At 36.6% G+C, this 12,632-nt stretch overlaps 1 protein-coding gene across 5 annotated transcripts in view; it reads left to right on the top strand.

The window, feature by feature from the left end:
• Window positions 1–12,632, top strand: part of LOC106875495 (sperm-tail PG-rich repeat-containing protein 2-like) — a 697,644-nt gene that overhangs the window by 36,551 nt on the left and 648,461 nt on the right. For 4 of the 5 annotated variants that reach the window (XR_016239049.1, XR_016239048.1, XM_089345563.1 and 1 more), the window contains one exon: window positions 11,935–12,057. The exons of the other annotated variant lie outside the window; for it this stretch is intronic. Coding sequence is in view for 2 of the 4 variants with exons in the window: in XM_089345563.1 (XP_089201689.1) it covers window positions 11,949–12,057 (109 nt within the window). In the remaining 2 variants the exon portion in view is untranslated. The remainder of the gene's footprint in view (window positions 1–11,934; window positions 12,058–12,632) is intronic. 5 annotated transcript variants of the gene reach the window in all.

Raw genomic sequence — 12,632 nt, 5'->3', positions numbered from 1 at the left:
GGTTGTGGTAAATTTAAGGTTTGGGTGGTAGCAGTTGCTCTGTAGTTGTAGTTATGAGGGTTTGTTTTGTTATGGGGTTCAGTTGGTGTATTGGGTTTATATGTATGGTGCTGGGGCTTATGTTGAATTAGTTTACTTGGGCGGGGGTTAGCCATTAGTGCATTTTGAAGTTTCTTGTGTGTGTGTGTATATATATATATATATATATATATATATATATAATTGTATTTTTGTATGTGTGGAAAATGAATCCAATTATTGACTAGAAATGTTTATTCCAACCAGAGGTACGCATGTACCAACGCAAACCAGAATTAGAACGAAGATTAAGTGTAGCTCAAGGGTGGATTTCCTGTCTACCCCAAAGAAACTCCACAAAGATTTTCAAGGACCAAAATCACTTCCTATTAAAGTAAGTCACGCAGCTAAACGTGCAGTTGCATCATGTCGAATCGCTGAACTTTCCATTCCAGTAGCACGAAAGGTAACGCCCAAATTTGATAGAGAGAGACCCATAAATTTTCGGCACCGTCGCCGTATTAGTTCAGTTAGTTCAAGGCTGGAGAAGTTAGCACTTAGCAAGCCACTACATCCAGATTTTGTACCTTGGCAACCAGCCCAAAGGCCCATTAGCAAAGCGATGCTGAATGTAGCTCCTTCTCAAAGACTTACGGAACTAAGTAAACCAATTATTCGGAAAACGAATCATATAATCTACAACCCTTTCCAAGTGAATCCAGCTACGCAGTCTGTAAAACCTACCGAGCGAATATTAAATCTAGCAAAACCAAGAAAGTTGCCTCCTAAGGCTGGTTTGAGATTTGCAAGATAAATTTATCGAGGTCCTCATTGTGTTTCATTAAGTCCAAAACTGGAGACAATTGCACTTAGTAAGTTTTTGCAGCTGGACTTCATACCTGAGTAACTCGTCCAAAGACCTACCAGCAGACCAATATCGAATGTTATTTATTTCACAGGAACTTGTCGACTTGAGTAAACTATATCTTTGGGAAAATGAAGTCAATAACTTATGACCTGGTGAATCCAGCTACGCAGATGGTAAATGTCACTGAGTGAATATTGACACTAGGAAAACCAAAGAGGTTGAATGCTAAGGTCACTTTTTGAATTTTGTCAAGGCCCTTTTGAAATTCATTTGTTAATCATTGTATATTGATCCAAGCAAAACCCCAAAAATCTTTCACTAAGGTTTTTTTCCAATCTTTTTAATATTCAATTTTTGATTGGTGAATATAGGAGCTAGCAAAATATTGGTGCTAGCCAATAAAAGAATGCTCTAAAAGAATCAGTTCCAACCTTTTTACCCATTAATGTTTTAACTGACCATATCTGGTCCAAATATTCTACCTGTTTTCTGTTCAAACTAGCCAGATTCAGCCTCTCACACCTACTCTACAATGTTGTTCTAAAAATGAACAATCACATCATTGAAATCTCAAAGCTACGAGATAATGCAAGATTACTTCCAAATAGTTTGAATAAGTAAGCTTTACATGCTGAAGGGCTAAATTGGTCACATTTCTTAATCTTTTGAGAACTGCCTTTAGTGAAACCAAGCCTCAAAGAAATCCACTGCTAAGATCACTGTCGATGTTTAATCGCCTTTATGAAGATATTTTAAGTTTTTATTGAATACTAGCACCAGCAGAATCAAAGAAGAATCCATCATTACAATCACTTTTGAAACTTCTATGAGTTTGTGTCGTTATTCATGTTTTCATTCTTGATTATTGCCACTATTGAAATCAAACATCAAAGATTTCTCTGCGCCTTTTCAAGTGTCACCTCTCTGTTGGCATTTTTATTTCATGCCTAGAATATTGATGGCTGAGAAAACCAAAGATATCCTTCGCTAAGATCACTATTTAAGTCTTGTCTTTTCTATGAAAATATATGTTTTACATATTGAATACTTCACCTCAGTGGAACCAAAGAAAGTCACCATTGTGACCAGTTTTTAAACTTTGACAATTCTCTATCACCATTCACGTTGAAATCCTTCATTATTGGCATTTGTGGAACCGACCACTAAAACCTCCATTTCTCTGACCATTTTGAAGTTTCGTCTCCTCTCTGTTGATAATTATGTTTAAGCCTAGAATATTGGCACTTGAGAAAACCTAAGACATCTAAGATCACTGTTTAAATTTCGTTACTCTATGGAAATATTTCCTGTTTTGTATATTGAATTTTCGGTACCAGCAGAACCAAAGGAACCACCATTGCAATGACTTTTTAAGCCCCTGATGACACTAAATCTCTATTATATTTTAATCACTCAGTGTTGGCACTAATGAAACCAACCTCCAAAGATATCCATTGCTCTTCAGAGCATTTTGAGATTTTATCTCTTCTAAGTTGATAGTTATGTCTGAAGCCTAGAATATTGGCGCTTGAGAAAACCTAAGACGCCTTTATCTAAGATCATTGTTTAAATTTCGTCACTGTATGAAAATATTCTTGTTTTGCTTATTGAATATTCATCACTGGCAGAACCAAAGACACCATCATTGGAATCACTTTTAAAATGACAATGACACTTTGTCACTGTTCAAATTTTAATCCTTGAATGAAACCAAGCACCCAAGATATCCATTGCTCTGATCATTTTGAAATTCCATCTCGTTTATGTTCATAGACATGTTTATATTTCAAGTTTGGAATATTGGTGCCAATAGAACCATAAACACACCATCGTGAAAATGATTTTTTAAAAATTGTATTACTTCTGCATGGACTTACATATTTGAAATTTTGGAAGAATAATGATGAACGAAACAATGGCAGTAGCAAAACCAAAGATATACCAAAATGAATATTCTAAAGAATTTTATTGTTTCTGTTGGAAGATGCATCTTTGAAAATTTGAAAATACAATGATATAATTGAAATACTGGTACTAGCAAAACCGAAGATATACCATTGTGAATATTATATTTAGAAATATTGTTTTTATACAGACATTGATATTGAATATTTACAAGAACAACAATAAGAGAGCAGCCAAAGATAGAACAATGTGAAGATTATTTTCAAGAATTTCAATACATCTTTTGGAGCATATGTATTTGAAACTTTGAAACGGCAATATGATATACAAAATATTGGTACTTGTAAAACCAGAGATATATCATTGTGAATATCATTTTTAAAAATCTTGGTTTTTTTTAAAGATATTCCTATTAGAATTCTGGAATTCTGCAAAAACAATGACAAATATACTATTAATTTTAGCCCTATCAAAAATTCACCAATGTAAAGGTAATTTTGAAGAATTTCATTGCTTCTATTAGGAACAGTCATGTGAAATTTTAGAAGGACAATAGTGGACCAAATATAGGTGCCAGTAGGACCAAAAATATACCATCATGTAGAAATTTATATATACTATCATGTAGAAATATACCATCATGTTTGAAATTTTGAAAGGATGATGAAGAATAAATTGGCACCAGCAGAACCAAAGACATGCCACAATGAAGATTATTTTTTAAAGAATTCTTGGCTCTTATAGGAACATTCATGTTTGAAATTTGGAAGGACAATGATGAATAAAATATTGGCTCTAACAGAACCAAAGACATACTGTCGAGAAGATCATTTTTGAAAATTTAATTGGCTCTCAATGTGTATTTGTGTTTGAAATCTTTAAAAGATTGCAAGAAAATGGTACTAGCCAAAAGAATAATAAATAATGAATAAAAACCATCACTATGATTAATGTTTTAAATTTAATTTCTTCCATTTTGATTTCATGTTTGATGTTGTGAAGAATATTTGTGCTTTTTATCTTTTTTTTTTTCCTTTTTTACTGTTTTTTTTTCTCTTTTTGCCAAATGTATGCATGGATAAGAATTTCAGAAAAAAAAGGAATGGAACAAAAGTAAAAAAAAAGTGCAAACAAAAAAGCATGAAAGAACAAAAAGACAGTATAAGACTTAATTATGCAGCAGACAAGCATTTCGTAATCTTTTTGATGTTTTGCTGCCATGCTGTAGATGAAATGGCAAGTTGCTGACATAACTCAGATGTAAAGTTAAAATAAGAGAAATTAATGTTTTAAAGTTAAGATACAGAAATCTTTGGATTGTCTTTTTAATTTTACTTCTCTTTTCATTTTATGGTTATAAACAAATTAACTATTGTACATGTATATAATTAAAATTATATACAACACGCTCATATATCTTTTAAGAAAGTCTGGAAACATTTTTGATTTTTGCAGTGGAATCTAGATAACTTCTTAAATACTTTTCATACTCCAGTGTATCATTGTACATTGGTCTTTCAGTCTATCTGTCCACTCAACATCTACACACTGTGTCTATCTGTCCACTCAACATCTACACACTGTGTCTATCTGTCCACTCAACATCTACACACTGTGTCTATCTGTCCACTCAACATCTACACACTGTGTCTATCTGTCCACTCAACATCTACACCCTGTGTCTATCTGTCCACAAAACATCTACACCCTGTGTCTATCTGTCCACTCAACATCTACACACTGTGTCTATCTGTCCACTCAACATCTACACACTGTGTCTATCTGTCCACAAAACATCTACACCCTGTGTCTATCTGTCCATTCAACATCTACACACTGTGTCTATCTGTCCATTCAGCATATATTCAGTGTGTCTAACTCTCCACTCAACATCTACACAGTCTGTCCACTCAATATCTACGCAGTGTGTCTAACTGTCCACTCAACATCTATACAGTGTCTCTCTGTCCCCTTAATATCTACACACTGTGTCTATCTATGCACTCAATATTTACACACTGTCTCTCTCTGTCCACTCAACATCTGCACACTGTGTCTATCTGTCCACTCAATATCTACTCACTGTGTCTATTTGTCAACTCAACATCTATACAGTGTCTCTCTGTCCCCTTAATATCTACACACTGTGTCTATCTATGCACTCAATATCTACACAATGTGTCTATCTGTCCACTCAATATCTACTCACTGTGTCTATTTGTCCACTCAACATCTACACACTGTGTCTATCTGTCCACTCAACATCTACACACTGTGTCTATTTGTCCACTCAACATCTACACACTGTGTCTCTCTGTCCACTCAACATCTACACACTGTGTCTATTTGTCCACTCAACATCTACACACTGTGTCTCTCTGTCCACTCAACATCTACACACTGTGTCTATCTCTCCACTCGACACCTACTCACTGTGTCTATCTGTCCACTCAACATCTACACACTGTGTCTTTCTACATATTCTGTGTGTGTACAATGAAGATCTCCTCACTGTTCATTTGTTCCTGTCCAATAAACATCTTCCCTCTATGCCATAAACATTGTCATTCATTCCCAAAATACCTGATTCCCTTTTCTCATCCTCTGTATCTAATATGTTAATTGGAAAACACATCATACCTTTCTCCTGTCTACTAACTGCCCAGGGCAAAAATGCTATATGACAGTTGAAATTATCAGTTTTATCGTAATTACTCTCTCTGACCTTTTGACTTTTGCAAGCCAATTTAACATCTAAATAGTGAACTTTATATGCCATGTTTCCATTTCTGTTTTTCTTGGATAGTTCCTACTAGGATGGGCATCCAGCTCTAAAAAACTTGCCAAAGTGACCTTGCCCATGCTGGTGCCACATAAAAAGCGCTCAGCTTACTCTGCAGTATGTTTGGTGTTAGGAAGGGCATCCAGCCATAAAGGCCATATGGAAGCAGACACAGACATCTGGTGCAATCGTCTAGCTGGCCAGCACCTGTCAAACCGTCCAACCCATGCCAGCATGGAAGGCAGATGTTAAATGACGGTGACGTTGATATGGGTGTGTGTGTTTGTGGTAGGAAGTGTGTTTCCCATGCACAAGCTATTAGGTTCAGTCCCACTGCGTGGCACCTTGAGCAAGCGTCTTCTATTTTAGCCCCTGGCCAATGAAAGCCTTGTGAGTGGATTTGCTTGACAGAAACTGGAAAGAGCTCGTGTATGTGTGTGTATTCTTTTTGTGTTTGACTGTGGCCATGCTGGAGCACCGCCTTTAATCAAGCAAATTGATCCCAGGACTTATTCTTTGTAAGCCTAGTACTTATTCTATCGGTCTTTTTTGCCAAATCACTAAGCTATGGTGTCATAAATACACCAACATCGGTTGTGAAGCGATTGTGGGGTGACAAACACAGACACACAAACATATACACACACATACGTATATACATATATATATATATATATATATATATATGTATTGATAGAAAAGGTAAGACAACAAAAGAAAGAAAGAGACCTCTCTATTATGTAAATAGAGGAATTTATCTGTAAATAATATGTGACAATTATTCGGTAGCCATGATAAAACTCCAAATTTTGGATGTCAGAGTGGAAACCCATGCCGCCATCTCTTCAGTTATCTGGCCATCATAGCATTTTCGATGGCCAGATAACTGAAGAGATGGCGGCATGGGTTTCCGCCCCGACATACGAAACTCAGAGTTTTATCATGGCTACCGAATAATTGTCACATATTATTTACAGATATATATATATATATATATATATATATATATATATATATATATATATACACACACACATACATACGACGGACTTCTTTCAGTTTCTGTCTACCAAATCCACTCACAAGGCTTTGGTCGGTCTGAAGCTATAGAAGAAGACACTTGCCTAAGGTGCTACGCGGTTGGACTGAACCAAGAACCATGTGGTTGGGAAGCTAGATTCTTACTACAAAGCCACTCTTGCACCTATATATATATATATATATATATATATATATATATATATATGCGTGTGTTTGTGTTTGTCCCACCTCCACCGCAACCACACGAGAACTAGGGTTCATATGTTTATCTATCCTTGACTTAGCAGTTCAGCATAAGAGACTGATGGAATGAGTACCAGGCTTAAAAATAAGTAGTTGGGTTGATGCATTCAACTGAAGTTCTTTAGGGTAGTGCCCCAGCATGGCTACTGTCTAATAACTGAAACAAAGATGAAAAAAATAAATAGTTAAGTATAGATATGTACATGTGGCTGTGTGGTTGAGAAGCTTGTTTCCCAACCATGTGGTCTTGTGTTCAATCCCACTGCATGGCACCTTGGGCAAATATCTTCAACTAAAGCCTTGTAAGTGAATTTGGTTGAAGGAAACTGAAAGAAGCCTGTCAAGGATATCATCATCACTGTTTAACTTCCACCTTCCATGCTGGCATGGGTTGAATGGTTTGACAGGAGCCAGCCAGGCACCATATTTCTGTGTCAGTTTTGGCAGGGTTTTTACGGCTGGATGCCCTTCCTAACTCTAACCACCCTGCAGAGTGGACTGAGTCCTTTTTACATGGCACCAGCACAGGTGAAGTCAGTTTTGGCAATGTTTTTTTACAACTGGATACCCTTCCAAATTCCAGACACTTTACAGTGTGGACTTGATGATTTTTACACAGCACCAATACTGGCAGGGTCACCAAGTAACTTGCGAGACAAATATCCTTTGAGATAGGAGGGGGCATTGGAGGGGGTTATCTTGTGTCAGATGAGGAAAGGTTAGAGTGTGAGTTTGTGTCTGTTTGTGTTGTGTTTTTCTCTCACCACTGGATGGATGAACTCTGCTATAGAAAGCTATGCATGTTTCAGTAAGATTCAGTAGCGTACCCCAAATCTACATAACTCAAGAATGGATGTCAGTCAATATTTATGACCATGTAGCACTAAACTTGTGACCTCTAAACTTGCCAAATGCAAAGCCCATGTGCTACCACTGGGATAGGAGCCTTGGTGAAAAAAAACTAATTAACATCTTTGCTATATTGTGGCTCCATTGAAGGCAGCCATCATCCAGGTGATGTCCGAAACGAATAAGGGTTATATAGGTTTGGGGGAAGGTACTGAACCTTATTAAAACGTGTAGGCTTCCACTGCATACTTCATCCTTCTAGGGGGTAGGGACAAACACAGCACAAAGAGGCATACACTCACACACACTAACACATCATCATCATCATCATCATCATTTAACATCTTATTTCTTTATTGCCCACAAGGGGACAAACAAGGACAGACAAAGGGATTAAGTCGATTACATCGACCCCAGTGCATAACTGTTACTTTATTTATCGACCCCGAAAGGATGAAAGGCAAAGTCGACTTCGGCGGAATTTGAACTCAGAACGTAACAGCAGACAAAATACCGCTAAGCATTTTGCCCGGCGTGCTAACGATTCTACCAGCTTGCTGCCATTATTTGACATCTGTTGTCCATGCTGGCATGGGTTGGATGGTTTGATTATGGCTCGTGAGCTGAGGGGCTGTGCCAGACTCCAGTCTTCTTTCAGTTTCCATCAACTATATTCACTCACGAGGCAAGCATTTCAGTGATTCTGGTCCTGCGTTGAATCGGTCATCAAAGCTGAAGGCAGATTCATAGAATAATCTTAGAAGGAAAGCTTATTGGGAATAAGGAGTAGAGTGGAGTAAAGTACGAGAGAAAAGGGCTGGAGAAGAATGGTTTTGTTGCTGTAGAGAGAGGACATGACTACTCACATTTTAGAAGAGATTTTAAAATTTACTAAAACTCTGAGTTGAAACCCTGACAGGCTGGAAGCTACATTTCATTCTGCTGTAGATGGATAGCCAAACTAATTAATTTTAACTTGTATCTAAAAACAATTTTTATTCAGAAATGATTAATAGCAACAGAAGCAGTATTAATACCAAATGGCAATATTTATATCCAACTAAATGTGGAGGTCCTGCTAGAACACAAAGTACTGCATTATTTACTTTGAGAGGGTCTCTCATAAGGACTTGTGGTGCTTAAAAGCAGTCGTAATTATATTGTTGGCAGAAGAGAATTTTTTGCTACGGCCACCAGAACTTCCGGATCCCATGATTTTACTCTGCTGTGGGTTCCTCAGTGACAGATGTCCAGCAGTGTGATAACAGTCAGATTTCTCATCAACGACGTATAGAATATCAATGCCTATTCAAGCCTTTAGTGAAATAATTTTGTCCTTATTAAGCTGATGTTTGGGACATAAATTAAAACGAAATTTTGATGGAAGTTTTTTATTTAGATCACTTTAACCCTTTTGTTACCATACTGTGTGCTCATGGGTGCTGGAGACATGTAAAAAGTACCCATACTAGGAGTGGCTGTGTGGTAAGTAGCTTGCTTACCAACCACGTGGTTCTGGGTTCAGTCCCATTGTGTGGGACCTTGGGCAAGTGTTTTCTTCTACAGCCTTGGGCTGATCAAAACCTTGTGAGTGGATTTGGTAGACAGAAACTGAAAGTAGCCCATCATATATATATATATATATATATATATATATATATATATTGCTGGTGGCATGTGAAAAGAGATTTGAGTGAGGTCGTTACCAGTGCCGCTGGACTGGCTCTTGTGCAGGTGGCACATAAAATACACCATTTTGAGCGTGGCCATTGCCAGTACCACCTCACTGGCCCTTGTGCTGGTGGCATGCAAAAGCACCCACTACACTCTCTGAGTGGTTGGTGTTAGGAAGGGCATCCAGCTGTAGAAACTCTGCCAAACCAGATTGGAGCCTGGTGTAGCCATCTGGTTTCACCAGTCCTCAGTCAAATCGTCCAACCCATGCTAGCATGGAAGGCGGACGTTAAACGACGATGATGATGATGATATATAAATATAGGTTAAAATTATGGTAGCAGAATAGTATTTAACTGCTATTTCTCAATTTTGGTATGTGGTGAAGCAATTTTGCTGAACCCTAATTATAATTATATATATATATATATATATATATATATATATATATATATATATATATATGTATATATATATATATATATTTGAAGAAAAGCAACAAAAATTCAATAGGTTATAGCAGTATGTACATTTCGTACAGACTTCATTTATTTATGTAGTGAGAACACCACATAAGATGTGCAATGAAAATGTACTCCTCAGCTGCATAATGGAAGTTCATTTTAGAAAGTCATTTTGTAGATATGTGCAAAAACAAGAGTAGGAGATGAAGAAAATACCATCTTGACTGGGCTGTTAATCAACAGTCTGGTGAATCAAACATGAATTTAATTTCTATATATTTTAATTGGGGGGGGGGGGTAAGATATAGGTAATTTCAATTTAGAGGAAGGTAGATTAAGTAGTAATGGACAGCAGGTTAGGGGTAAATCAAGCAAGAGAGAAAAAGAATAAAGAGATAAGAAAAAAAGGTAAAATATATATATATATATATATATATAGATAGATATAGAAATGAAAATGGAAGGACAATACCCAAAGGAGTGGCTAGAGGAAATTTAAGGTAAAGGAATTTAGGTCAAGATATTGGAGAATTATTAAGAATATATCTATTGGTCAGTATATTTATAATAATACAACAAAACACTAAAGTACTAAATTTAAAACCAAGGAGAACATTAATAGTTAAATTAGAACAAGACAAACATTTATAGTTAAAATAAGATATACATTAATGTGGGGTAGTAGAAGAGAGATATTATTTATAAGAAAAACCATAATATCAATGGCCAAAAATGAATAAAAAAAAATAAAAGCCGTTAGTAAACAGTTTATAGCATAGACTCCATCTAAGAAAATCTGAAGAAGGAATTGTATTCCGAAATATCATCGGACTATGGATAACTAAATTACAACAGGTATATAGTCCATTGTTTGTATTATAATGCATTGTTGTACCATTCAAGACTTTTTATTCTTTACAAATAAAAATATATATATATATATATATATATATACAGTAGTACCTCAGTTTCGAACAACTTCGATCACGAATAAATCGTGCTTTATGTATATATATATATATAGATAGATAGATATAAAGCACAATTTATTTGTGATCAGAGGTGTTCGAAAACCGAGGTTCTACTGTATATATATATATATATATATATGTGTGTGTGTGTGTGTGTGTGTGTGTGTATTTTTTTGTGTTCCCTTGTCTTGATATTGCATGGATGTTGGAAATGAATGATATTCATTTCCACTATTCCACAATTTCGTATCTGGTCATGGGGAATTATTACCTTGCTTAGAAATAGGTGAGGGTTGTTGACAGGAAGGGCTTCCCAGCCATAGAAAATCTGCCTCAATAAACTCCATCTGATCTATGCAAGCATGGAAAAGTGGTTGTTAAAATGATGAAGGGCGTGTTGTATGTGTGTTTTCTGATATGTTTATGTGTATGAGAAGAAGATGAAACTAGTTTAGTGATTATGTAGCTGAAGATCCTCCACTATGATGTCTATTGGCTATGAATGATATTCATTTCCATATTCCACAATTTTGTATCTGGTCATGGGGAATTATTACCTTGCTTAGAAATAGGTGAGGATTGGTGACAAGAAGAGCATCCTAGCCGTAGAAAATCTGCCTCAGTAAACTCCATCTGACCTATGCAAGCATGGAAAAGTGGTTGTTAAAATGATGAAGGGCGTGTTGTATGTATGTGTCTGATATGTTTATGTGTATGAGAAGAAGATGAAACTAGTTTAGTGATTATGTAGCTGAAGATCCTCCACTATGATGTCTATTGGCTATGAATGATATTCATTTCCATATTCCACAATTTTGTATCTGGTCATGGGGAATTATTACCTTGCTTAGAAATAGGTGAGGGTTGGTGACAAGAAGAGCATCCTAGCCGTAGAAAATCTGCCTCAGTAAACTCCATCTGACCTATGCAAGCATGGAAAAGTGGTTGTTAAAATGATGAAGGGCGTGTTGTATGTATGTGTCTGATATGTTTATGTGTATGAGAAGAAGATGAAACTAGTTTAGTGATTATGTAGCTGAAGATTCTCCACTATGATGTCTATTGGCTAAAACTTCCTTTCTTTTCTTCTGTCTTTTCCTTCCCTGCCGGCACCTGTAGCTTCTCTCAACAGCATGTATGACAAATCAGCTCGTGACTACAGCATTGTTATTGGTAGCACTCCAAGCCATGTCGGACCAGGTACCTATGAAGTTAAACAGCGTAGGTTCACTCAAAAACCAGGTATTTTTCTTTTGGAATTCCTCATATTGAAGTTTGTTGGCGTTCTTGCCTTTTCATTTGCGTTTGTGTGTGGGAGTGGTGGTGTAAAGAAATCAACAGGTATGAAATGAATATTGATGTAACCATGATATTGTGTTGATCTGATGAGCTAGTCTTCTGTACCTGTATTAACTTGTAATATGTACAATATTACTGTTGTTGTTGGCACTCCGTCGCTTACGACGACGAGGGTTCCAATTGATCCGATCAACGGAACAGCCTGCTCGTGAAATTAATGTGCAAGTCGCTGAGCACTCCACAGACACGTGTACCCTTAACGTAGTTCTCAGGGATATTCAGCGTGACACAGTGTGACAAGGCTGACCCGGAATCTTGAGGTTAGTAGGCATTCTTGATCTGCTGAATTTGGTAGATGGAAACTGAAAGAAGCCCATCGCATATATATCTATATATATTTATGTGTGTCTTTGTGTCTGTGTTTGTTCCCCTCCAGCACCGCTTGACAACCAATGTTGGTGTGTTTACGTCCCCACTCTTTACTCATGCTTTTTTAGCAATGCCCTCCCACTTATATT

Source organism: Octopus bimaculoides, chromosome 29, assembly GCF_046866305.1.
Source record: "Octopus bimaculoides isolate indiv1 chromosome 29, ASM4686630v1, whole genome shotgun sequence".
NCBI lineage: Eukaryota > Metazoa > Mollusca > Cephalopoda > Octopoda > Octopodidae > Octopus > Octopus bimaculoides.
Note: the sequence above shows the minus strand (reverse complement) of the source record. Positions and strands in the feature narration are given on the sequence as shown.